General features: G+C 57.2%; 2 protein-coding genes across 4 annotated transcripts in view; both read left to right on the forward strand.

Moving 5' to 3' along the window:
• The first annotated feature begins 123 nt into the window (after positions 1-123).
• On the forward strand, positions 124-17,106 carry IKBKE (inhibitor of nuclear factor kappa B kinase subunit epsilon). The gene is made up of 20 exons (XM_056511135.1): positions 124-1,109; positions 1,768-1,908; positions 2,025-2,154; positions 2,454-2,635; positions 3,199-3,359; positions 3,741-3,851; positions 4,031-4,210; positions 5,015-5,217; positions 5,752-5,816; positions 6,169-6,260; positions 7,247-7,348; positions 8,732-8,801; positions 8,877-8,989; positions 9,748-9,824; positions 10,085-10,124; positions 10,979-11,080; positions 12,555-12,651; positions 15,606-15,700; positions 16,216-16,287; positions 16,773-17,106. The coding sequence occupies exons 1-20, from the start codon at positions 1,023-1,025 to the stop codon at positions 16,804-16,806; spliced, it is 2,154 nt and encodes a 717-aa protein (XP_056367110.1). The 5' UTR covers positions 124-1,022; the 3' UTR covers positions 16,807-17,106.
• A 1,796-nt stretch (positions 17,107-18,902) lies between these two features.
• RASSF5 (Ras association domain family member 5) overlaps positions 18,903-25,574 on the forward strand; it is a 28,226-nt gene continuing 21,554 nt past the window's right edge. Inside the window, exons 1-2 of one of the 3 annotated variants that reach the window (XM_056511154.1) lie at positions 23,873-23,974; positions 25,087-25,166. In XM_056511154.1, the coding sequence (XP_056367129.1) occupies positions 23,889-23,974; positions 25,087-25,166 (166 nt within the window). In that variant the 5' untranslated portion in view covers positions 23,873-23,888. Of the gene's footprint in view, positions 19,565-23,872; positions 23,975-25,000; positions 25,167-25,574 lie in introns of those variants that run through there. The other 2 variants (XM_056511152.1, XM_056511153.1) reach the window with 2 other exon arrangements.

A 25,574-nucleotide genomic window follows, 5' to 3' on the forward strand; every position in this document is an offset into this window, starting at 1 on the left:
AGCTGCAGCATTTCCTCCTCCTGCAGCGTGGCCGCTGCTCGCCGGGCGGGTTTTGCAACCCGCGGGTTTCAGTTCCCGGCCCGGGGAGGTGCCGAGCTCTGGCATTTGGCACGGCTTTGTTGCCAGCCCCGGCAGGTCCGGGCCGGGCGGGTCCTGGCGGCGCTGGGGGCTCGCTCCGTGTTCGGGGGGCTCGGTCCGTGTTCCCGGGGCTCGGTCCGTGTTCCCAGGGCTCGGTCCGTGTTCCCAGGGCTCGCTCCGTGTTCGGGGGGCTGGTCCGTGCTCGGGGGGCTCGGTCCGTGTTCCCAGGGCTCGGTCCGTGTTCCCGGGGCTCGGTCCGTGCTCGGGGGGCTCGGTCCGTGTTCCCGGGGCTCGGTCCGTGTTCCCAGGGCTCGGTCCGTGCTCGGGGGGCTCGGTCCGTGTTCCCGGGGCTCGGTCCGTGCTCGGGGGGCTCGGTCTGTGCTCGGGGCTCGGTCCGTGCTCCCAGGGCTCGGTCCGTGTTCCCAGGGCTCGGTCCGTGTTCCCGGGGCTCGGTCCGTGCTCCAGGGCTCGGTCCGTGCTCCCAGGGCTCGGTCCGTGTTCCCGGGGCTCGGTCCGTGCTCCAGGGCTCGGTCCGTGCTCCAGGGCTCGGTCCGTGCTCGGGGCTCGGTCTGTGCTCGGGGGGCTCGGTCCGTGTTCCCAGGGCTCGGTCCGTGTTCCCGGGGCTCGGTCCGTGCTCCAGGGCTCGGTCCGTGCTCCAGGGCTCGGTCCGTGCTCCAGGGCTCGGTCTGTGCTCGGAGCTCGGTCCGTGTTCCCAGGGCTCGGTCCGTGTTCCCAGGGCTCGCTCCGTGCTCCAGGGCTCGCTCCGTGCTCGAGGGGCTCGGTCCGTGCTCGGGGGGCTCGGTCCGTGTTTCCGGGGCTCCCTCCGTGCTCGGGGGGTTCGGTCCGTGCCCTTGGCCCCCGGGAGGGTTCCCTGGGCTCGGAGCTCTGAAGGCTGCGCTCGCTGGGCAGCGCACCCCGGGCTGAGCCCCGCGCTCCCCCCGGCCATGCAGAGCACCCCCAACTACCTGTGGAGCACCGAGGACCTGCTGGGCCAGGGGGCCACGGCCTCTGTCTACAAAGCTCGCAACAAGGTGAGCGGGGGCAGCTGGGGTGGGCAGGACCCCAAAACTGCAGAGCCCCGGTGCCCCCATCCCTCCTGCCCCAGCTCCGCTCCTCTCGCCCTGCCGGGAGATCCTCGCCAGGGCAGCAGCTCGGGCGCTGCTTTGGGTTTTATTTTCATTTTCCATGGGGCTCCTTCCCCTGCTCTGCGGGTCCGGGGCGGTTTTTGGGGCGCTCACAGCCGGGTGCTGCTCGCCGCCTTCCCGAGCGGCGCGGGGGGAAGGAGCTGCTTCCCGGGGAATGCCCAGAGCTTTTGAAAACCCCATCCCCGGCCATTTGCATACTTCATGCAAACACTCGCCAGGCTTGGAGCGGGCCCTCCTCCCCAGCAGCCTTTGAAGTTTGTTGAGCAAACCGCGGGAGCTCTGGGAACATCCCCATCCCTGCGGAGCTGCCAGCCCGGCATCCGGACGGGAGCTGTGTGTGGGGCCGGGTAAACACAGCCCCGCTCAGCACGGGCTGCAGGGCAGGAACGGCGGCGGTTCGTGTGCGCAGCGGAGCGGAGCCGCTGCGGCGGCAGCATTTACATCCCGAGCGGGGTGTGCGAGCCGGCACTGAGCTCCGGCAGCTGCTTCACGCGTGAGCGACATCACCGCGTGTTTCCTTTCCCTCTTTCTCCCCTTTCCCCAGAAATCGGGGGAGCTGGTTGCCGTGAAGGTCTTTAACAATGCCAGCTACCTGCGGCCGCAGGAGGTGCAGATGAGAGAGTTCGAGATGCTGCGGAAGCTGAATCACAAAAACATCGTCAAATTATTTGCCGTGGAGGAGACAGTGAGTGGGAGCCCCTCTGGGGAAGCCTGGGGCTCAGCAGGCGGGGCAGGGGAGCCGGTCCTGCCTGCCTGGGGGACACGGGGCTGGCTGAGCCCTGCTGGCGTCTCCTACCGCAGGGCAGCAGCAAGCAGAAGGTGCTGGTGATGGAGTATTGCTCCAGCGGCAGCCTGCTGAGCGTGCTGGAAGACCCAGCCAACGCCTTTGGCCTGGCTGAGTCCGAGTTCCTCATCGTGCTGCAGTGCGTGGGTGAGTGTGGGGTCCGGCACTGAGACCCTCCAGCCCTGGGCAGTGCGGTGAGGGGTCTGGAACTGCACCCTGAGCAGGGTGGGGCTGGGCTTTGTGCTCTGGGGGTTTCTCCTTGCTCTGGGAAGCTGCTGTGACAACGAGCTGCGCCATGTCCTCATCTCTCCATCCCCCCAACCCCATCTAAGTGCAGCCACCGTGGGACTCATCCCCTCCCCAGCCCTTTTCTCGTTCTTAAATTCAAACTGTTCCTAAATTGAAGCCCAGTGCCCCAGCCCCACAGAGGAATTTGCTTCCCCCAGTGGCAGGGATGAACCACCTGCGAGAGAACGGCGTGGTGCACAGGGACATCAAACCCGGCAACATCATGCGGCTGGTGGGGGAGGACGGGCAGAGCATCTACAAACTGACGGATTTCGGGGCCGCACGGGAGCTGGAGGACCATGAGAAGTTTGTGTCTGTCTATGGGACAGAGGAGTACCTGGTGAGCAGGGATGGGGAACCTGGGGGGGCTGGGCCCTGTCCCTCGGTGTGACCGGGGGGGACTGGAGAGGCCGGTCCGTGTTTGGGAAGGGGAGGGGCTCGGTGCTTTCCGGCAGGGCTGCAGGGGAGCGGTTTTGGGGAGGATTCGGAGCTCTGTTCTAGGGGATGGTTTTGGGGAGCACCCAGAGCTCAATTCCAGAACATGACTTTTGGGGAGCACCCAGACCTCTGTTCCAGGGGATGATTTTTGGGGAGCACCCAGAGCTCCATTCCATGTTTGTGCTGGTTTTTGGGGAGCACCCAGACCTCCATTCCATGTGATGGTTTTTGGGAAGCACCCAAAGCTCCATTGCATGTTTGTGCTGGTTTTTGGGGAGCACCCAGAGCTCAATTGCACGTGCTGATTGTTGGGGAGCACCCAGAGCTCCATTGCACGTGCTGGTTTTTGGGGAGCACCCAGAGCTCCATTGCATGTCTGTGCTGGTTTTTGGGGAGCACCCAGAGCTCCATTGCATGTCTGTGCTGGTTTTTGGGGAGCACCCACGTGCCTGTCCTGCCCCACAGCACCCCGACGTGTACGAGCGAGCCGTGCTGCGCAAGCCCCAGCAGAAAGTGTTTGGGGTCACCGTGGACCTCTGGAGCATCGGGGTCACCTTCTACCACGCTGCCACCGGCAGCCTCCCCTTCCTGCCCTTCGGGGGGCCCCGCAGGAACAAGGAGATCATGTAGGTGGGGCTGGCTGCTGGCCAGAAGAAGAATCCCTGTGCTGTTTGCCGTGTTCCCCCTCCAAATGGGATGCTTGCATGGGGCACTGAGCATGGGTGGCATCCCTGCCTGTAGCAGGGGGTTGGAACCACACGATCTTTAAGGTCCCTTCCAGCCCAGACAATTCTATAAAATGCATTCCCATGATCTCCTGGCTAAACAGCTGGAAGGGGAGGTAGGGTTGATGCTCTCTTGACAGTTCCTTGCAGTATTTCCCCTCAGTTTTCCCTCAGTGAATCGTGTCTTTCCCAGCACATCCATGCTCTGCCCTCTCCCTCCACCCCAGTGCCCAAACAGAGCTCGCTTGGCTCGAGTCAGCAGCCAGCAGTTCCTTCCCACAGGTACAAAATCACCACGGAGAAGCCTCCTGGGGCCATTGCAGGGATCCAGAGGCAGGAGAACGGGAACATCGAGTGGAGCTACGAGCTGCCCATCACCTGCCGCCTCTCTGTGTGAGTGTCCCCTCCGGGGCGGAGCTCTCGTCCTCAGGCGGCACAGGAGGGGTTAATGGGGCACAGAAACTTCTCCTCTCCAGGTGTCACAGCTTTCAGGCCAGATCTTTGCTTTCCAGACAGGAAAAGGGGCTGCAGGGCAGGGCAGTGTTTGCAAACTTCTTCTCTTGCTGCTGCAGGGGGCTGAAGGACCAGCTGATCCCCATCTTGGCCAATATCCTGGAGGTGGATCAGGAGAAGTGCTGGGGATTCGACCAGTTTTTTGCAGGAACCAACGACATTTTGCACAGGATGGTGGTGGACGTGTTCTCCCTGCAGCAGGCGTCCTCCCACCGCATCTACATCCACTCCTACAACACGTGAGGCTGGCTCAGAGCTCCCTTTGCTGCAGGGGATGGTTTTGGGGAGCACCCAGAGCTCTGTTCCTGGTGATGGTTTTTGGGAAGCACCCAGAGCTCTGTTCCTGGTGATGGTTTTTGGGGAGCACCCAGAGCTCTGTTCCTGGTGATGGTTTTGGGGAGCACCCAGAGCTCTGTTCCTGGTGATGGTTTTTGGGGAGCACCCAGAGCTCTGTTCCTGGTAATGATTTTGGGGAGCACCCAGAGCTCTGTTCCTGGTGATGGTTTTTGGGGAGCACCCAGAGCTCTGTTCCTGGTGATGGTTTTGGGGAGCACCCAGAGCTCTGTTCCTGGTGATGGTTTTTGGGGAGCACCCAGAGCTCTGTTCCTGGTGATGATTTTTGGGAAGCACCCAGAGCTCTGTTTCAGGTGATGATTTTGGGGAGCACCCAGAGCTCTGTTCCTGGTAATGATTTTGGGGAGCACCCAGAATTCTGTTGCAGGTGATGGAAATTTGGGGATGGAGCTCAGAAGCCTCAGCCTCTCACTTTAACAGGGGAACCTGGGGCAGCCCCATTCCCTTTGCACTGCTCCCAAACCAGGTTAAAACACACCAGGCTCAAATCAGCCTTTGCTGGGGGTGCACTAATGGAGCTTTGGGCACACCAAGAGCTCCAAGGGGCTCTGCTGACCTTGTCTGATACTTTGCTAAGAGAAAATACCAACATTTTGGTGTTTTGAGGGCAGCAGGCTGCTAAAGGGATGGAAATCTGTGTGCTCACCCCACTGCTTATCCCCATCCTTTCACTTCTTTCTCCATTTCAGTACCACCAAGTTTTTAGATGCCGTCTTCAAACAGACAAATATTGTCCCTCACCATCAAGAATATTTCTTTGAAGGACACCTGTACGAGCTGGATCCCAATCTACAAGCTCATAATTTCTGCAAAACCACAGAGAGCAGCCCCCTGACTTTGCTGAGCACCTCAGAGCAGCCCGAGGACGTGGTGGGGGTCCAGTACAGAGACCGTGAGTGTGGCTGCTGGGGGCTGTGGCAGAGGGGCTGTTCTGGGGGATTTATCCCAGTTCTTATCTGAGAGATTTCCCATTTCCCAGCTGGGTGATGGCCCATTTCCTACATGATCCGTTTCACCTAGATCCCAGTTCCCAGCAGGGTTCCCAGTTCACCAGACTGGTCGCTTTTCCCACTGCCAGTCCCCATTCCCAGCAGCGATTATTGATTCCCAGTGCCACTTCCCAGTCCTGATGCCAGTTCCCAGTCCTGATGCCAGTTCCCAGTCCTGATGCCAGTTCCCAGTTGTGTTTCTGGTCCCTGGAGCAGGATTAGAGGATTTCAGGGTCAGTTTTCCCCTGCCATGAGCTGCTCCTCCACAGCCACGTGCCACACTGGGCTTTGCAGGGAATTCCTGCCCTCATCCATGCTCCTAAAATACCTGGGAGGGCTGCCCTGAGCCTGCACCACTGAGGCTGAAATCCTGAGAGGCCCCAGGGTTTGTCTGGTGCCCACTGGGACACAACACCCGAGCCTGCCTGTCTTTGCAGCGGCGCTGGAGTTCCCCAAGCTGGTGCCCAGGGTGGATGTGGTGGCCGATTGCAGCGCAGCCAAGGTGGGTGTGGGAACAGGGCAGCCCCTGGCAGGAGCTGGCAGTGCCCTTTGCCTGGCTCAGAGCTGGCACTGACCTGGGCCTGGCACAGAGCTGGCAGTGCCCTTTGCCTGGCTCAGAGCTGGCAGTGCCCTGGCAGGAGCTGGCAGTGACCTGGGCCTGGCTCAGAGCTGGCAGTGCCCTGGGCCTGGCTCAGAGCTGGCAGTGCCCTGGCAGGAGCTGGCAGTGCCCTGGACCTGGCACAGAGCTGGCAGTGCCCTGGGCCTGGCTCAGAGCTGGCAGTGCCCTGGGCATGGCTCAGAGCTGGCAGTGTCCTGGGCATGGCTCAGAGCTGGCAGTGCCCTTTCCCTTGCAGAGTGCCGTGGGTGCTGCTCACCAGACGCTGCGCCTGGGGCAGAGGCTGCGCAGGGGCCGGGAGCTGCTGGCCAGGGGCCTGCACTGGCTGATGTGAGTGCTGCTGTTCACACCTGCACTGGCTGATGTGAGTGCTGCTGTTCACACCTGCACTGGCTGATGTGAGTGCTGCTGTTCACACCCTGCTCTGGCTGATGTGAGTGCTGCTGTTCAGTGCCTGCACTGGCTGATGTGAGTGCTGCTGTTCAGGGCTGCACTGGCTGATGTGAGTGCTGCTGTTCAGTGCCTGCACTGGCTGATGTGAGTGCTGCTGTTCAGGTCTGCACTGGCTGATGTCCGTTCAGGAGAGGCTCAGGAAAAGAGAATTATTTATTATTATTATTAGTATTATTATCAATATTATTATTAATATTATTATCAATATTATTATTAATATTAGTATTAGTATTAGTGTTATGGTCCTGTCCTCTTTTTTTCCTTTTGGGTCACTTCTTTCAGTTTAGGAGAGGCTGAGGAGAAGAGAATTATTTGTATCCTTGCTATTATCATCATGATCATCATAATCATCTTCATAATCACTGTGTGCATCTATTTGAAGTGTTATTGTTATTATTGTTATTATTATTATTATTATCATTGTTATAATATTTATTATTTATTGTCATTATCATAATCATCATCAATATGTGCATCTATTGGAAGTATTATTGTTAGTATTAGTATTAGTATTAGTATTAGTATTAGTATTAGTATTAGTATTAGTATTAGTATTAGTATTAGTATTAGTATTAGTATTAGTATTGCCATCCCTGTGAGCGTCTGTTGGAAGTGTTCCTGCCCAGGGCAGGGGGTTTGGAATGAAATGAGCTTTAATGTCCCTACCAACCCAAACCATTCCATGATTCCATGATGAGTTTCACTGCTCCTGTTGGGACAGGTCAGTGAGCAGAGGGTGAGAGAAAACCCCAAAAGCAGCAGCCACAGCCAGTTTCAGGTCCATGCAGCCCCCAGCTCCATCCCAGCCCTTGCCCACAGCTGGCTGGCTCTGTGGCTGCAGCTGCTGTTTTCTCTCCTGGCAGAGGGAACCTGAGGACAGAGTGCTCCAGGATTCTGGAGCAGAGGAGGGGGGCTCACTCCGTGCTCGCCTGCCTGCAGCTCACCCAGGGCAGGACACACCTGCTGTAAGTGGCTCTGCGGGCTCTGGGCTGTGCCTGGTGAGATGTGGGGCTCTCAGAGGTGCCTGGATAATCAGGAATAAGGAGAATTCCAGGAATAAGGGAGGTAGGAGGCTTTTTCACCCTGTGGAGAAACAGCCAGAGTGGCTCATTTCCCCTCTTTGCTTCAGTTTTTACTGATCAGTCTTGGTTTCCCAGGGGCCCAGAGTTAGTCCTGACTCTGGCTCTGCTCTGGGCTTTTCTGACTCTTACAGCCCTTGGGCAGGAAGGAGCCAGGGCTGCAACCAGCTCCAGGAAAGGAAAATGGAGTTGGGATAAAATAAAGAGCAGGATGGCACCAGCTCCAGGAAAGGAAAATGGAGTTGGGATAAAATAAAGAGCAGGAGGCACCAGCTACAGGGAAAGGAAAATGGAGTTGGGATAAAATAAAGAGCAGGAGGGCACCAGCTCCAGGAAAGGAAAATGGAGTTGGGATAAAATAAAGAGCAGGAGGCACCAGCTACAGGGAAAGGAAAATGGAGTTGGGATAAAATAAAGAGCAGGAGGCACCAGCTACAGGGAAAGGAAAATGGAGTTGGGATAAAATAAAGAGCAGGAGGGCACCAGCTCCAGGGAAAGGAAAATGGAGTTGGGATAAAATAAAGAGCAGGAGGCACCAGCTCCAGGACCCCATGGGGTCACCAACCCCATCCCCAGCAAACCTGCAGAGCTGGGCTGCATTCCCAGGGATCCAACATCCCTCCATCCACGGGGAGAGCCCCCATTTCCCTGCAAGAGTCTGCACTGAATTATGGAGAAACCCTGGGCTGCCCTCAACCTTCCCCTTCCCCAGCTACCCAGGGCCAAGCTGAGCTCAGTTTATCTCAAGCTACCCACTGATATTTTGCTTTTCTGATGCTTTTTTTGTTGTTGTTGTAGTGGAAAATTCTTTGCTGCTGGGTTGCTGCTCTTTCATTCCTTGCCATTTAGCAAAGTCTCTTAATTTCCATTTCTTTAAAAAAAATAAAAATAAAACCAGGGACACATGTTTCCCATTGAGTGCAGCACTCAGGGCTGCAGCTGGCTGCTCTGGCTCCTCCAGCCCTTCCAGCACCCAGCAATATTCTGCTGACTGGGCCAGTGCCAGCTGCAGGGGCACACACAGCCCCCGAGCTGGCCTGAAGCCAGAGGGTGCAAAACCAACAATTTTGGAACAAATTGGACACAACAGGGCGAGTTTTTACCAGATCAGCACTTTGCACCTCGTGGCTCTGAAATCTGAGTTTCTGCCCAAGGAAATCCCTCTGCAGCCCCCAGGGCCCCAGCAGGAGCTGGATTCCTCTGCCCCAGTGACAGCTGCCTCTGGATTGTTTCCTCCTTCAGGAAAACTCATTTTCTGTCTTTGCTCAGGTACGAGGCTGCTCCTGCAGGCAGCAGGGGCCCAGCTGGGGTGGATGTGCTGAGGACAAGGCTGCAGAGGGTGAGGAGCATCCCCAGCCCCAGGAGCCCCCCCGGCTCTGGGAGCAGCTGGTCCCAACCTTCCCCTCCTGTGCAGGTGGAGGAGGAGCTCTCCCAGTGCTCCCACAGCATCTTCGACTTCCAGGGGGCACTGGATGGGATTTTGGCTGAGCTGGTGAAGGACAGGCAGCAAGTGCATGAAGACAAAAGGTGTGTGGTGGAATCCCTGGTGCCCCTGGGCTGGATGGAGCACTTATCCTAACATCATTATTATTATTATTATTTTATTTATTTTTTTTTTTTTAATTTTAATTTTTATTTTTATTATTATTGTCATCACTCTGTGCATCTATTGGAAGTGTTCCTGCCCAGGGCAGGGGGTTTGGAATGAAATGAGCTTGTGTCTGTGTGCAGGGACATGGGGAGCAGGGTCACAGCGGGTGTACATTCCACCCAAAAGTGGTCACTGCACTCCAAAGTGATGATTTCACCCCAAGGAGCCTCACATCTCCCTCCCTGTCCCTGTCCCTGTCCCATCCCCATCCATGTCCCCTGTCCCCTGTCCCCTGTCCCTTTCCCTGTCCCTGACCCTGTCCCCTGCCCCTGTCCCTGTCCCTGTCCCTGTCCCTGTCGCTATCCCTGTCCCCTGTCCCCTGTCCCCTGTCCCCTGTCCCCTGTCCCTTCCCCCTCCCTGTCCCTGACCCTGTCCCTGTCCCCTGTCCCTGTCCCTGTCTCCTGTCCCTGTCCCTATCCCTGTCCCTGCCCCCTGCCCCTGTCCCCTGTCCCTGTCCCATCCCCATCCCTGTCCCCTGTCCCTGTCCCAGTCCCTGTCCCTGTCCCTGTCCCTGTCCCCTGTCCCATCCCTGTCCCTGACCCTGTCCCTGTCCCCTGTCCCTGTCCCATCCCTGTCCCTGTCCCCTGTCCCTGTCCCTGTCCCTGTCCCTGTCCCTGCCCCTGTCCCTTTGCAGCATCCAGCAGATCGAGTGCTGCCTGCAGAAGATGCAGGTGATCTACAAGCAGTTCAAGAAGGCCAGGACGTGTCTGAGTGAGTGCTGGGGCTGGGGGCAACAATGTCCCTGCACTGTCCCAGGGAGAAAGGGACGATTTTGGTTTGCTGGGATTAGCAGTTATTGCAATGAGCCCTTGAACCACAGGTTTGGGCTGGAAGGGACCTTGTAGAGCATTGACAGAGGCCCAGGGGCTGAGCCAGGAAAATCCCCCTCAGCCACCCCTGTGTGTTGTGAAGCTGCCCATTCCCTGGGCTGGGAGCAGGAAATGTCTGGTGACCTTGTCTTTCCTCCCCAGGGCTGGGCTACAACGAGGAACAAATCCACAAGCTGGACAAGTGAGTCCCACACTCTCCCCTGCTGGGGCCAGGCTGCTGTTTGGTTGGACCCCAAAGGATTTATGTATAGGATATATATATATGGGATTTACATATTTATATATTTATATATATTTATATCTATTTATATATATTTATATATATTTATATATATTTATATATATTTATATATATTTATATATATTTATATATAAATATATTTATATATTTATATCCCAGGGGGATATGAATTGTCCCTGGTGCTGCCAGGTGGTTCCTGTGCTGGTTCCTCTCCCAGTGGAGGTTTGGAGCCATGAACTCTTTCAGATTGAGCTGTGGGAGAAGCTCTGCTATGGGGCCAGGGAGCTGCTCCTGTCACATCCCTGTGCTGGAAGAGGGATAAACCCATCCCAGGCTCTTGCTCACACAGGGCTTGGTCTGAAGCCATTTATTTCCTGAGATGCTGATTTAGGAGGTGCCTCTGCTTCCCTGTCTGCTTAACTTGCAGTGGCAGTGAAGGGCCTGATGGGTCTTGTGCCTTTTAAAAATCCTCCTTTCAGTTTCCACCAAAACCAGGGGAATTTATCACAGCAGGAAATAAAATTCCCACTCCTTTGTCTGACTTAATGCTCAGTCTAACCTTGAACATTTGCCTTAAATTCCAAGGCAGGGATTTCTCAGCAGTGCCCTGGGGGGTGACAGGGACAAGGAAAAAACCCAAACCCTCCCTCTCCATCACAGTCAGGGTTTGTTTTCTCTGTAACTCGTTTCTGAGCATCTCTTTCTCCATTCAGGAGGCAGCTTTAGCCCCCCTGTGATGTTCTGCTCACACATTTCAGGAGATAATGCTGTTCTCTCTCTTATTCTGGGTTTAGGCTGCATTTGGGGAACCTGGCCAGGAGGGTTCTGTCCATTTTCCAGAACGACTGTGTCCAGCAGTACCAGGAGGCCCTGGCCCTGCACAGCAGCAGGATGAGGTACAGGATGGGGATTTGGGATCCCTCCTCAGGGATTTGGGACAGGGCACTTCAATAACCCACCAGGGATCACAGCTTCCAGATCCTCTGCTGTGGATCCAGGGTGGAGATGGAAATGGGGATTTTGGGAAATGCTGACTGAGGGGTGATGGGCCCTCAGACACTCCGGGAGCCAACTGGCTTTTTTCCCCCATTATTCTGCACTGCTATTTTAAGTTTATATTTTTAAAAAGCCCCTAAATTGCAGCTAGAGTTCAAGCAGCTCTGGAGTGGGGGGAGTGGTTATTTTATCAGGACAGAATTGAGACAGAGAGATCTGCTTGCTGGGAGTGATTTTCTATTAAACAGTGCTTGGGGAATAATGCAAAGAGCAAATTGAGAGCAACCCAGTGCCTGTGGCAGCAGGGAGGGGGTGGCAGGTGGGGACAGGATGGTGCAAAAATTGGATTTTCATGGCAAAGATGCTTTTGGAGAGGAGCAGCCTCCCCTGGGCTGCTGGTGTGGCTGGGGGAGGAGGAATTTCTGGAATATCTCACAATTAAACCCATTTTTTGACCCAGTCCTGTTTCTGGTGGGGAGTAGCCCTGGGGTGGATTTAAAAGTAGAGAGGATTTTTAGGCTGGAAGTTTGATTGGGATGCTCAGAATTTCTCCAGGAGCTGAGGGCAGGGTCTGCCCTGTGCCTGTGCTCTCCCTGCCTCCTCCTTGCCTTTGCCCATTTTTTTCCCATTTTTTCCCCATTTTTCTCCCATTTTTTCCCCATTTTTCTCCCATTTTTTACCCAGATTTTTCTCCCCAGTTTTCCCCCATTTTTCCCCAATTTCCCCCCAGTTTCTCCCTAATTTTTTTCCCAGTTTTTCCCCAGTTTTTTTCTCCAGTTTTCCCCCCCAAAAAAAACCCTCTCCATCTTTTCCTGGGGTATTTTTATACCTGTTTTCCTGCCCTTATGCAGAAAGCACCATGAGTCACAGCTGGATATTTTTAATTTCTTGTTACTTCAATTTTAATTGTCCTGTTTTGTTTCCTGCTGGGGTTTGTGGGGTTGTTTTTCTGGGGACTTGAGGTGGATCATTCACCTGAAATATTCTTCCTTTTGTTTTTTTTTAAGCCAAAACAAACATTTTTAAATTTTTTTATACAACTCCTGATGTGCCTGTTAGGTGTGAGGATTTTTTGGGTAGATGCTCAGTCATCAACAAGAGGCCCAGCCTGTGCTGGGTGAAGTGATGGGCCTGAGCTGCCTCATTTACAAGCAACTTTCCCTAATTATTTTAATTAATTAGCTCACAGTGCTGTTTGGATAACCTGCAGCTGCAATTACAACACTGCTGTGACTCATTTACTTTCCATCAGGATTTTAAATCCAGGCAGATCTGCAGAAAGCAGCGTGCAATTAAAACACATTTAAAAAAAAAAATAAAAATTAACAATGCCAAGTGCTGACTGGGAATTTTGTCATCACTTTTTCCTTCCAGGAAAGTTTGTGAGATAAAGAGGCACCTGAAGAGGCTCAGCAACCGCATCAGCAGCTGCAGTGTGGAGATGATGGAGTGCCAGGAGTGCCTGCAGGCTGTAGGTGCCAGGGCTGCAGCACAGCCCCCAGCAGCACCTGGGATATTTCAAACCCCTTGCTGCAGTTTGTTGTGGGTGATCCAAGCTGGAGGTGTTGTTCTGTGTGAGCAGGGAGAGGGGAAAGCTTTGGCACTGCTGCTCCCAAGGATTGCCAGGCCAAAAAAATGGGAATTGCAACAGGAGGAAATGCTGCTTCACCTCCAGAGTGCAGCAAGGCTGCTGAGCTGGGGCACAGCCCCTGGTCCATGTGCTGGGCCTGGGGTTATTTGTTTAGTTTGTCTGGATGTGACTCTGTGGGTGTTTGGCCCTGGGGTCAGCCCCACACTCAGCCCCTGGCACTGCAGGACCCCAGGGTGGGCACTGCAGGAATCCAGGGTGGCCACTGCAGGACTCCAGGTGGGCACTGCAGGACTCCAGGTGGGCACTGCAGGACCCCAGGGTGGGCACTGCAGGAATCCAGGGTGGGCACTGCAGGAATCCAAGGTGGGCACTGCAGGAATCCAGGGTGGGCACTGCAGGACCCCAGGTGGGCACTGCAGGAATCCAGGGTGGGCACTGCAGGAATCCAGGGTGGGCACTGCAGGACCTCAGGGTGGGCACTGCAGGAATCCAGGGTGGGCACTGCCAGGACTCCAGGTGGGCACTGCAGGAATCAAAGGTGGGCACTGCAGGAATCAAAGGTGGGCACTGCAGGATCCCAGGGTGGGCACTGCAGGAATCCAGGGTGGGCACTGCAGGAATCCAGGGTGGGCACTGCCAGGACTCCAGGGTGGGCACTGCAGGACTCTAGGGTGGGCACTGCAGGAATCCAAGGTGGGCACTGCCAGGACTCCAGGGTGGGCACTGCAGGATCCCAGGGTGGGCACTGCAGGACCCCAGGGTGGGCACTGTAGGACCCCAGGTGGGCACTGCAGGAATCAAAGGTGGGCACTGCAGGAATCCAGGTGGGCACTGCAGGACTCCAGGGTGGGCACTGCCAGGACTCCAGGGTGGGCACTGCAGGACCCCAGGGTGGGCACTGCAGGAATCCAGGGTGGGCACTGCAGGATCCCAGGTGGGCACTGCAGGACCCCAGGGTGGGCACTGCAGGACACCACGTGGGCACTGCAGGACCCCAGGGTGGGCACTGCCAGACTCCAGGTGGGCACTGCAGGACCCCAGGGTGGGCACTGCAGGACCCCAGGGTGGGCACTGCAGGAATCCAGGTGGGCACTGCCAGGACCCCAGGGTGGGCACTGCAGGAATCCAGGGTGGGCACTGCAGGACTCCAGGGTGGGCACTGCAGGATCCCAGGGTGGGCACTGCAGGAATCCAGGGTGGGCACTGCCAGCACCCCAGGGTGGGCACTGCCAGGACCCCAGGTGGGCACTGCAGGAATCCAAGGTGGGCACTGCAGGAATCCAGGGTGGGCACTGCCAGGACCCCAGGGTGGGCACTGCAGGACCCCAGGGTGGGCACTGCCAGGACCCCAGGGTGGGCACTGCAGGAATCCAGGGTGGGCACTGCAGGACCCCAGGTGGGCACTGCAGGATCCCAGGTGGGCACTGCAGGACCCCAGGGTGGGCACTGCAGGAATCCAGGGTGGGCACTGCAGGAATCCAGGGTGGGCACTGCCAGGACCCCAGGGTGGGCACTGCCAGGAATCCAGGGTGGGCACTGCCAGGACTCCAGGTGGGCACTGCAGGAATCCAGGGTGGGCACTGCAGGAATCCAGGGTGGGCACTGCCAGGACCCCAGGGTGGGCACTGCCAGGAATCCAGGGTGGGCACTGCAGGACTCCAGGGTGGGCACTGCCAGGACTCCAGGTGGGCACTGCAGGACCCCAGGTGGGCACTGCAGGAATCCAGGTGGGCACTGCAGGATCCCAGGGTGGGCACTGGAGGACCCCAGGTGGGCACTGCAGGAATCAAAGGTGGGCACTGCAGGACCCCAGGTGGGCACTGCAGGACCCCAGCTGGGCACTGCCAGGACCTCAGGGTGGGCACTGCAGGACCCCAGGTGGGCACTGCAGGACCCCAGGGTGGGCACTGCAGGAATCCAGGGTGGGCACTGCAGGACCCCAGGGTGGGCACTGCAGGAATCCAGGGTGGGCACTGCCAGGACCCCAGGGTGGGCACTGCAGGATCCCAGGGTGGGCACTGCAGGATCCCAGGGTGGGCACTGCCAGGAATCCAGGGTGGGCACTGCAGGACCCCAGGGTGGGCACTGCCAGGACTCCAGGGTGGGCACTGCAGGAATCCAGGGTGGGCACTGCAGGATCTCAGGGTGGGCACTGCAGGAATCCAGGGTGGGCACTGCAGGACCCCAGGTGGGCACTGCAGGAATCCAGGGTGGGCACTGCCAGGACTCCAGGTGGGCACTGCAGGAATCCAGGGTGGGCACTGCCAGGACTCCAGGTGGGCACTGCAGGACCCCAGGTGGGCACTGCAGGAATCCAAGGTGGGCACTGCAGGATCCCAGGGTGGGCACTGCCAGGACTCCAGGGTGGGCACTGCAGGAATCCAGGGTGGGCACTGCAGGACCCCAGGTGGGCACTGCCAGGACTCCAGGTGGGCACTGCAGGAATCCAGGGTGGGCACTGCCAGGACCCCAGATGGGCACTGCAGGAATCCAGGGTGGGCACTGCAGGAATCCAAGGTGGGCACTGCAGGATCCCAGGGTGGGCACTGCCAGGAATCCAGGGTGGGCACTGCAGGATCCCAGGGTGGGCACTGCCAGGACTCCAGGGTGGGCACTGCAGGAATCCAGGGTGGGCACTGCAGGACCCCAGGTGGGCACTGCCAGGACTCCAGGTGGGCACTGCAGGAATCCAGGGTGGGCACTGCCAGGACCCCAGATGGGCACTGCAGGAATCCAGGGTGGGCACTGCAGGAATCCAGGGTGGGCACTGCCAGCACCCCAGATGGGCACTGCAGGACCCCAGGTGGGCACTGCAGGACCCTCCACCTCCACAGGCTCTGGACAGGCTTCTCCAGCCAGAGAAATGGGATTTGGCCCCAGCTCCCCCCGAGCCTCCCCCCGTCCCCCTGGGCCAGGAGATGGCTCTGAGGTGAGTCCTGGGAAGGGGGTCTGGGGCAGCCCAGCTCCTCGGGGGGAGCAGAACCTCCTGCTGCTCCTCCTCGGGATGGGGAGGGGGTTCTGTGTGTGCAGGGCTGGGAAACTCTGACCCTGCTGGGTGTGATCCCTGCTCAGTGTCCTGTGGGACATCCCAGCCCTTCAGCAGGAGCTGCTCCCGTGGGAGGAATTCCCTGCAGGAATTAGGGCTGGATCTCCCTGCAGGATGCAGGAATTAGGGCTGGCTGTGTCCATGCAGGATGCAGGAATTAGGGCTGGCTGTGTCCATGCAGGAATTAGGGCTGGATCTCCCTGCAGGATGCAGGAATTAGGGTGCATCTCCCCTATAGGATGCAGGAATTAGGGCTGGATCTCCCTGTAAAATGCAGTAATTAGGGCTGGATCTCCCATGCAGGATGCAGGAATTAGGGCTGGATCTCCCTGTAAGATGCAGGAATTAGGGTGCATCTCCCTGCAGGATGCAGGAATTAGGGTGCATCTCCCCTGCAGGATGCAGGAGCTGCTGGAGCAGTTGAGGTCGGTCTCCTGTGATCTCCAGCTCAACAACAGCATCATCGAGCGGTGAGTGGGAGCCCCAGGCAGGGTCCTGTGCTCCCACCAGGGCTGTGCTGGGGGTCTGGGGGGCTCCCTGGGACAGCCACAGTCACTCCTGGCGTGTTTCATGTGGGGTTTTTACCTGCCCCACGTTTGCACCACGGCCTGGCAGCAGCAGAATTTCTATTTTTTGTTTTAGCCATGAACTTCTCTGTCAGTTCTTCACCCCCTTTTCCAGCCTTGTCCCTGTGCTTTCTGCACTGACTGCTGCTCACTGCCATGGGGAAGCAGCTGCTTTCTCCTTCTGTGTGAAAATCTCTGCAAAACCCAGCATCCACTGCTGAACCCCCCCCTGATTTTCCTCCTCTGCATCCTTTTCTTGGGGCTCTGAATGAAGTGGACAATGGGAATATGTACAGCAGGATGTCCAGGGGTTTTAAGAGACAAAACCCAAGTGGTTGAGAATTCAGCCCTGGTTTTAGGACCTAAATTCTTTGGTTTTGTCCCTGCAGGTTGGGTGGGGCTGCTCCCACTCCCCCAGTCTGAGGGACATGGTGAAGGTGCAGCTGCTGAAGCAAAACCAGTTCCCAGCACAGGGAATTCACAGTGCCTGGAGCAGCAGAGCCATCGATTTCCATGCCCTGGGAGCTCCCTGTGTGCTCCTACCTCTGAGCTCCAGCCCTTGGCACCTTCACCCCACCAGCCCCCAGTGCCCTGCACCTCTGGGAGTTTGGCCAGAAAATCGAGTGGGTTTTATCTTTTTCTTTGTAAAAATGCTTGAAGGACTTGGTGTTTTTATGGTTTCTCTGAATCACTGTGTCAGATGAGGAAGAAGAAGACGTTTCACCTTTTGTCCTCTTACTTATTTAGGAATTACTCCAGTTTTTAACGTGCTGGAGTGGGGCAGGGGGGATGCTGGTGGCTGTGAGTGCTTGGAGCTGCTCTGGGAAGACATTCCCAATTTTTCCCTGTTGTTCTGCTCCAGAGAAACAGGATGGAGGGGGAACACATCCCTGCCTGCAGAGGGAAGGAGGAGCAGCAGCTGCAGGGCTGTGCCCAGCCTGACTCTCTTGTAGGAACACGCTGAGGGTGCCCAGGAGCCTCCCCCGCCCAGGAAACCTTTCCCCGGTGGAATTTGGCACCAGAGCTCCCCATTCATTTTAATTATAAAAACCAACATCCTGAATGTCAAACCCAACTGTTTGCTGTGGAGACGTGGAACTAATCCGTTGCTTAAAAGCTTTTCTCCTACCAGATATTTTCTGGGGTTCACCAAGTTTTCTGAGGGACTTTATTTTGAATGCAGAATTGCCTGATATTGCCAGAGGGTCCCACTGGAGCTGCACTGACTCACACCAGCTGAGCATTTGACCTGGAACACGTTTGGCTTCCACAAAAAGGGATTTATTTATTGGCAAACAGAAAAAAGAGTTTTTGCTAATAGCCCTTGTCATGCTTTAACTGCTGTAGCACAGCAGCTGCAGAAGGGACTTCTGGAATTCAAATGAAACAAGAATTTTCCTGCCAATGTTAATTACTTGGGGTTTTCATTTTCCCCCAAAATATTTTAACCTGTGGCCTTGCTGTGCTGTCAGCTCTGAATACCTGAAGGGACAGCTGGGAAGGATAATGATTGTCATGAGCCAGAACTTGCTGTGGGGACAGAAAATATTACATTTATTTAGTGTTTTATGCCCTGAGGCTGCAGAGATGTCTCCTGGGATGGTTTTAGGAGGTTCCCAGCCAGGTGCCAGGTAGACCTTCACCCTCAGAAATTTCCTGGTGATTCCTGGTTTGTGGAGGATATAAGGTAAAACACCAAACTTTTGTGGAACAATTTACTGAGGAATAAATCTGCTGCTGCTTTCAAGCAGAAGTAGAGGGGATGTGAAAGTGAATCAGGATCCTGAATTGGGAAGGAAAAGACCTTCCAAAAATTAATATTGCTGCTTAGCACAAAACAAAACTCGAATTTTTCCAGCTGTGTTATTCCTCCTTAGGTTTGAAGCTCTTATTAGGGCTGCTTATGGCACTAGGCTGATGAGATTCAGAGCCAGTGTTTTAATCCATCCTTCAAATTAGAATCCTTCCAAAGGATTTAGATATCCTTGGCTTATCCTGTCCTCAGGAGCACACGGGAGACGTCAAATTCAGCTTCTCATAAACCCGGATTCACCCAGCCCAGCTCTGCCCTCGCTGCAGCTGCTCTCACCTCCCTTCTCCCAAATCCCGCAGAAATCCGGGGGGAATTCTGTCTGAATGGACGCGTTTCACTGCAGGGCGAGTGGGAGCAGCCGGGAAGGGTCAGTGGTGCCCGGCTCGGGGCTGTGCCACCTCTCCAGGAGAAATGGCCCTCCTGGGCAGCAGGGAGGGGTGACAGGGACTCCCATCCCCTGTGCCGTCCCCGCGGTGACCGGGGACACGCGGCACCGGCTCCGGCCACCCCCGGGGGAAGGGAGGCACCGCTGGCCCCCGAGCTGCTGCACTTCAAGGTTTTTTCGATATTTTCCCGTCCCCGTTTCCCACAAGCACGGAAAGGCTCGGGGGGAGATAATTCCTGCGTGTCGCAGCCCTGCAGAGGGGACAGCGGCTTTTCCCCAGGTGTCCCTTCCAGCGTCCTGCTGCTCCCGCGGGGACAGAGCGGGTGGGACAAAGCTGCGCTGCCGCAGAAACCGCTGGGGAAAAACCTCTGGCTGTGCTTGGTGGGACCCCCCCGGGGGATGCACGGACCCCAAACCCCGCGGGGGCGACTGTCCAGCGGGGATTCCCGGGGAGAAGCCGCTGCGGGGACATCCCCAGGGAAATCCCAGAGCGAGCAGCGGGGGAACATCGCTCGGGGGCCGCGAGCGCGAAGCGCCCCGGTGCTCGGGGAGGGGGGATCCCCACGGGCGGGGGCCGGTCCCGGTGCCACCCCCGCCGTGTCTCCTCCCTCCCGGCCGGTCGCAGGCGCCTGCGCTGCCCCGCCGCTCCGAGCCCATGGCATCGCCGGCCGTGGGGCCGCGCCCCCGCCCGCTGCCGCCCCCCGAGCCCGGCTCCATGCGCCGCTGCCCGCCGGGCCCCGCCGCCAGCCCCGCGCCCCGGGGCAGCCGCTGCCCGGGGAGCCCCGGCCGGGCCCGGGCTGCCAGGCGGCTGCGGAGGCGCGGGGGAGCCCCGAGGCTGCTGCCCGACGTGCGGAGCATCTTCGGGGCGCCGCGGGATCCCCCCGAGCGCGGCCGCGGGCATCGCTTCGCCCCGCGGCTGCCGCGCCGGGGATGGTGCGACCTGTGCGGGGAGGCGGTGCGGGAGCGCGCCCTGCGCTGCGACTGTGAGTCTGCCCGTGTCTGAGCGTCCTGCTGTCCCTGCTGTCCCCTGTCTGTCCCCTTCCTGCCTCTCGCTGTCCCGCACCCCTGTCCTGCCCGCATCCCTTACCCTGCCCGGACTCTGCCTCTCCCGGACCCTCTCCCTCTGTCCGCCCCAGCTCTGCACCCCCAGGTCAGGGCTCTGCATCCCCAGGTCAGGGCTCTGCACCCCTCAGGTCCGGTTTTGGGGCCTGCGGGTCCCCCTGGGGCAGTCCCGGGGGGCTGCGCCCCGGGCCGGGGTCTGCGGGAGCGGGTGCGGTGCTGCCGGGCGGGTTTGGAAAATGAAGCTGTTCCAGGAAAGAGGAGATGATCGGCTCATGGGCGGGGTGAGCAGGGAGGGTTCGTGTTTGTAAAGCTTTACAGTGAAGGGTAAAGTCCTGCAGAATTTGTAAATTCGCCTGAAGCTCTGCCCAAAGTGCTGGGGTGAGGGAGCTGGTGCCGGGGAGATGCACCGGGGCGTTCTCGTGTCGCTCCGTGCCGCTGTTCGTGCTCTGCAGGAGGGATTCATCCTCCCCCGGGTGGGAAGGGGCAGGAGGGGCCCGAGCGGACCCGGCTGGGGCTGTGCAGTGACACCCGCGCCCTGTCCCCTGTCCCGGGTGCTTCTCCCGCTCCCTGGCGAGCTGTGACCCGCGTTAGGTGTTGCGGGAGGGGAAACGAAGAGGTTTTAGCAAATTTGTGTCACTGATAACTTGGGGATTTGTGCCCTGATGGCTCTGAAACCGCTGATGTCCAGCTCAGTCCCTCAGGCTGTGGGGAAACTGGAGCTGCTGGGGCTTGAAATATTGCTGGTCGGGGTCAGCTGAGCCTCTTGAATTTTGGCAGAAGGTGTCAATGCTGATGCCACTCCCTGCAGGTTTGCGCCCATAAAATCACCTGTCCCAGTGTGGGTGTGGAGGGCAGGGAGGTGATGCCCGCGGTAATTTGGGGCTGAGCCGCGTCCCACCGCGGGCGGGGGGCGGGGGACGCGTCGCTGCTCATTTTTGGGGTTGTTTGGGAGCGCTGTGCCAGGCACGTGCAGCAGCACCAGCCGCACCGGGGCGATTAGTGCCTGGTCAGCCAGTCCTGGTCCTGACGCTGGGTGTTTCTTAGATGGGAACCTGCTCCCGGTGGGGATTTGCGCGGCTCTCGGTGCGTGGGGATGAAGGGCTGGGCAGAGGCAGCAGCCCCAGATGGCCCCGCTGCAGCATTAAGGCTTCAGCCCTTCCTGTGTTAATTCATGTTACCGTTCCTGTGTTAATTAAATGTCACCCGGCGCACCGAGGGGCTGGGACCTCATGGAACCCTAGGAGGGGGATGCAAATCTCATTTTTGGGCTGCACTTTTGCTTTCTGCCCGGTGTTCCTGATGAATTCCCTCAAACGCTGCTCAGGGCCAGGTGGTTCCCCGGGGCTGGGAGCTCCTGGCACGCTGCAGGTGATGTGTGAGTGAGGGTGCTTAAAGAAATGTCCAGTTTGGGAGAAATGAGGTTTATTTGAGGGGAAAAAACTTTGTCGAGGCTCTTTCTCCAAACCCTGGGGTCAGGTGCAAGGTGAGATCCTGGCTTGTGTGCTTTCAAATTTAGTACTTTAAGTACAAATTCAGGGAATTTTGTGGTGTTGTGAAATGCTGTATAAATAGCTGTTTTGAGGGACTTCTCCTCTGGCAGGATGTTTTCCATACTTATATTGAAACAGATTTTAAATAACTATTTCCCTTTTCATTTCAGAGAATTATGCAGACTGTAGGAGTAGTTCTGCCTCAAAAACTCCCCAAACAACTGGAATGGAGGGGGAGGGACACTCATATCTGCATTCCCTGTCATCCCAATAGTGATTCCCATTAAAAATGCCTGAGAGCTGCAGACAGGGCGTGCTCTCCCCGCTCGGTGAACATTTATTTTTTTCTTCCTGATGCAGAGTTGCTGCTTGTTTGCTTTTGACTTGCAGCCTGAGGATACTCAGGTTTTTGTGTGTACAGTCCTGGCCTATTTTTATTTATGTCAGATCTGGTTGTATTTAGTAAAATGGGAAAGTGGCATTTATTTATTTATATATTTATTTATTTATTATAATTATTGACTGTTCAGTCTGGAGAAAAGGAGGCTCAGGGGGATCTTTTCTCTGATTTTAACCCAAGTCCTGCTGCAACTGGGGCTGATGCAGATGTTGCCTGAGACGTGGCAGATGTTGCCTTTTTTCTCTGCTTTATTTGGAGTGTTGCAGGCTCTGTGCAGGACAGACATCCAGCGTCCTGGTGTCAGTGTGAAAGGAGCTGGGAGTGAATCCTGCTGGCATTCCCTGCCAGTCCTTGTTTCCAGCCGTGGAGGGGATGAATTTGGGCAGGAGTGGCTGTGCCTTGAGGATCTCCTGTCTGATGTGTGTGGCTTTGTGCTGCTGGCACCTCTCAGAGCTGAGTCTGCAGTAAAGGAAATAACCTCGTGTCAGGGTGTAAATTCTGTCCTGCTGCTGGGGAACAGCTTTCCCTGCCAGCTTTTCCTGGCTGGATGGACAGGGTGCAGGGATGCTCTGGGGTGTTTGGGTGCAGTTCTTGGGTGTCCTGGTGACTAATGCAGCTTCAAAGCCCCCTGTATGTCCTTTGGGACAGCACAGAAACCAGGCTGGGAACGGCTCAAGCGCTTCCCTGGCTCTTGGTGTCTCTGATAACCAAAAATCAAGTATTTTGATATTTGTGTTGATAAAATAGAAGGGTTTCTCTGCAAGAAAACCACCCCAGCTGCCCGTGCTTCCCCGTGGGCAGCCCTGGAGGGAAACTCAGAGCGTGACCAGCACCTCTGACAAGGCAGCCACACCTGGAGCCGGCTTTTGATCTGTGCCAGATCAGCCGCACAGATCCAGCCCAGCCCGGCATCCCGACGGGTTTTGTGCCCCTGCTCCGGGGCCGCCCTGATCTCCCCAGCAGCTCTCTCTGCGTTCAGGCTCTGCGCTGAACCAGCCCCTATTTCCCTAAGGAGGGAGTTGGTAAAACAACATTTCTCTTTCTCATTTGTAGAGCAGGCTTCAGTTCTAACGCTGCTGGTTCCCAAGGAGCAGTTTGTTTAAGATAAGGAGCTCTAGAAGGAGCCCAGCCTCACCTGGAGGAGGCTCTGCTCACACCGCTGCTGCTTTTTGGGGCACGGAGGTTTTTGTGCCTCTGCTTCCACCGCATCCTCCCACACTCAGTCTGGCCGCTGTAAACAATAATCGCCGGCAGTTCACAGGGCCCACAGCGCTTTGCATTTCTGTCCCATTTAGCTGAGCCAGGCAGATTCCTGAGGCTTTTCCTGCTGCCAGGTGACTCGGGCAGGTGGGGATGGCGTTTGCCGGGGTTGGGTGAGGACGGGGCGGGGTCCGGGGGTGCCCCAGGCAGGGCGTGCTCCTCCTGGGAGGGGATGGAGCGGTGGGGAGGGACAGGGACTGGCAGAGCTGAGGGACAGGGACTGGCAGAGCTGAGGGACAGAGACCAGCCAGAGCTGTGGGACAGGGAACAGCCCAGAGCTGTGGGACAGGGAACAGCCCAGAGCTGTGGGACAGGGACCAGCCCAGCCCAGCCCAGAGCTGTGGGACAGGGACTGGCAGAGCTGTGGGACAGGAAACAGCCAGAGCTGTGGGACAGGGACCAGGCAGAGCTGTGGGACAGGGACCAGGCAGAGCTGTGGGACAGGGAACAGCCCAGAGCTGAGGGACAGGGACTGGCAGAGCTGTGGGACAGGGACTGGCAGAGCTGTGGGACAGGGACTGGCAGAGCTGTGGGACAGGGACTGGCAGAGCTGTGGGACAGGGAACAGCCCAGAGCTGTGGGACAGGGACTGGCAGAGCTGTGGGACAGGGAACAGCCCAGAGCTGTGGGACAGGGAACAGCCCAGAGCTGTGGGACAGGGACTGGCAGAGCTGAGGGACAGGGACTGGCAGAGCTGTGGGACAGGGAACAGCCCAGAGCTGAGGGACAGGGACTGGCAGAGCTGAGGGACAGGGAACAGCCCAGAGCTGAGGGACAGGGACTGGCAGAGCTGTGGGACAGGGACTGGCAGAGCTGAGGGACAGGGACTGGCAGAGCTGTGGGACAGGGAACAGCCCAGAGCTGTGGGACAGGGACTGGCAGAGCTGTGGGACAGGGAACAGCCCAGAGCTGAGGGACAGGGACTGGCAGAGCTGTGGGACAGGGAACAGCCCAGAGCTGTGGGACAGGGACTGGCAGAGCTGTGGGACAGGGACCTGCCCAGAAGAGTGGGACAGGGACCAGCCCAGAGCTGTGGGACAGGGACCAGCCCAGAAGAGTGGGACAGCTCCTGGGTGGCTCAGGGCTCCCAGGGTCATGTTTCCTGCTGCATTCCCTTCCAGTGCCTTGGGAAGGGTTTATGGAGAGAGACCCCAGCCGAGGCTCCAGCTCTCAGCTTGCAGGTTGGTTTTTGGGCTTCTCCCTCTGCTTCAGGCCAGTGAAGCTCGGTGGAGGCTGCTGCTCTGGCTGTGGGGAGGAGGGAGGTGCACAGGGGCTCTCTGGGTGACTGAGAAATTCCCTGAGATCAGTCATGGCTCTGGATGCTCGGGGTGGGTTTTGGCCTGGGTAAATTCCACCTTTGTCACTCCTGGTGTTGTGCTGGGTGCTGTTTGTGAGCACAGGGGGACAGTGGCAGATGTCAGGGCTTGTTAAACTGGTGTTTGTGTCCCTGGTACAGCTGTAACTGCTCCACCATGGAATGGTTTGGGTGGGAAGGACCTGAAAACTCATCCCATGGCAGGGACACCTTCCAGGCTGCTCCAGCCTGGCCTTGGGCACTGCCAGGGATCCAGGGGCAGCCACAGCAAATCTGGGCACCTGTGCCCACCCTCCCGGGGAAGGATTTATCCCAATATCTCATCTAAATCTCTTCTCCTTTAGTTTAAAACCATCCCCCTTGTCCTATCACCCTCTTCTTAAAAATGCCCTGATTTTCAGGGATGTGAGAGGCTCTACAAGCCTCTCTTAACACTGTGCAGAGTTTAAATCGATTTTATAAATATAGTTAATCTCAGTGTATACCTTTAACCTCTGATTAAACACTGGGGACTTTTTTATCCCTCAAACTTTAAAAGACTGCAAGGAAAAGCAGCAAAGGGAGAAGAGAGGATGCCGGGAGGAGACCTCCCAGCACACGGCCGAGTCCTGCAATTTCTCTCTCTAATCTCTTCCGTTGGGTTGTTTTATCTTATCAAGCAAAAAGCCCCAGAAATAGAAAGTTTTCCATGGCTTACAGGAGATGCACGAGCCCTGAGCTGCGCTCCCTGCTCAGAAAAATAAATAAATAACCCTGTCAGATGGCAGCAGGTTGTAAATGGACAATGTCAGGGCTTTATCTCCGTGGGGGGAAAGGCCTCTCGTGGGAGCAGGCTCAGCTTGCTCTGGTGCTCGCAGCATCCCAGAGCATTTGGGGCTGGAAGGAGCTCCTGGCCTCCTGTCCCAGGATGATGGAGGGGAGGGCAGGAGCAGCCGCCTGCTTCGGGCTCGTAACAAAGAGAATCCGTAAAATCTTCAGGCACTTCCCCAAATGCAAGCCCTGGTCCTTGGGACTGCGCCTGCCCAGGAGGCCCAGCAGGGAGGTGCTGCTGCTTAGAGGTAGGTGCTGCTGGGCTTTGGGGTTTGGGGCTGGGTTTGGGGCTTCCTGCTGCTTTTTGGGGTGCAGGGTTTGGCTTGGCACGGGGCTGGCAGCACACCTGTGGCACCAGGTGGCTTCACCTTCTCCTCTGGCTCCTCTGCCCTGGCAGCAGCACAGGGCAGGGCTGCTGCCACACCTGCCCTCCCCAGGGAAAAGTTGGGTTTTGGTAAATAATGGCTCCAGAGCATCTGGCAGCAGCTGGGGCTGTGCTGCAGACCCTGCAGTGACACAGGGACCTCACAGAGGGTGGCTGCCACTGAGGGAGCCCTAGACAAACAGAAACAGCTCCTGGGGCTGTTTGCAAGCAAATGAACCCAAACCAGCTGGTTTGGGCCCAAAAGTGCCAAGAAGGGAGTGCAGTGATGGAG

The sequence above is a fragment of the Oenanthe melanoleuca genome, chromosome 26, assembly GCF_029582105.1.
Source record: "Oenanthe melanoleuca isolate GR-GAL-2019-014 chromosome 26, OMel1.0, whole genome shotgun sequence".
Lineage (NCBI taxonomy): Eukaryota > Metazoa > Chordata > Aves > Passeriformes > Muscicapidae > Oenanthe > Oenanthe melanoleuca.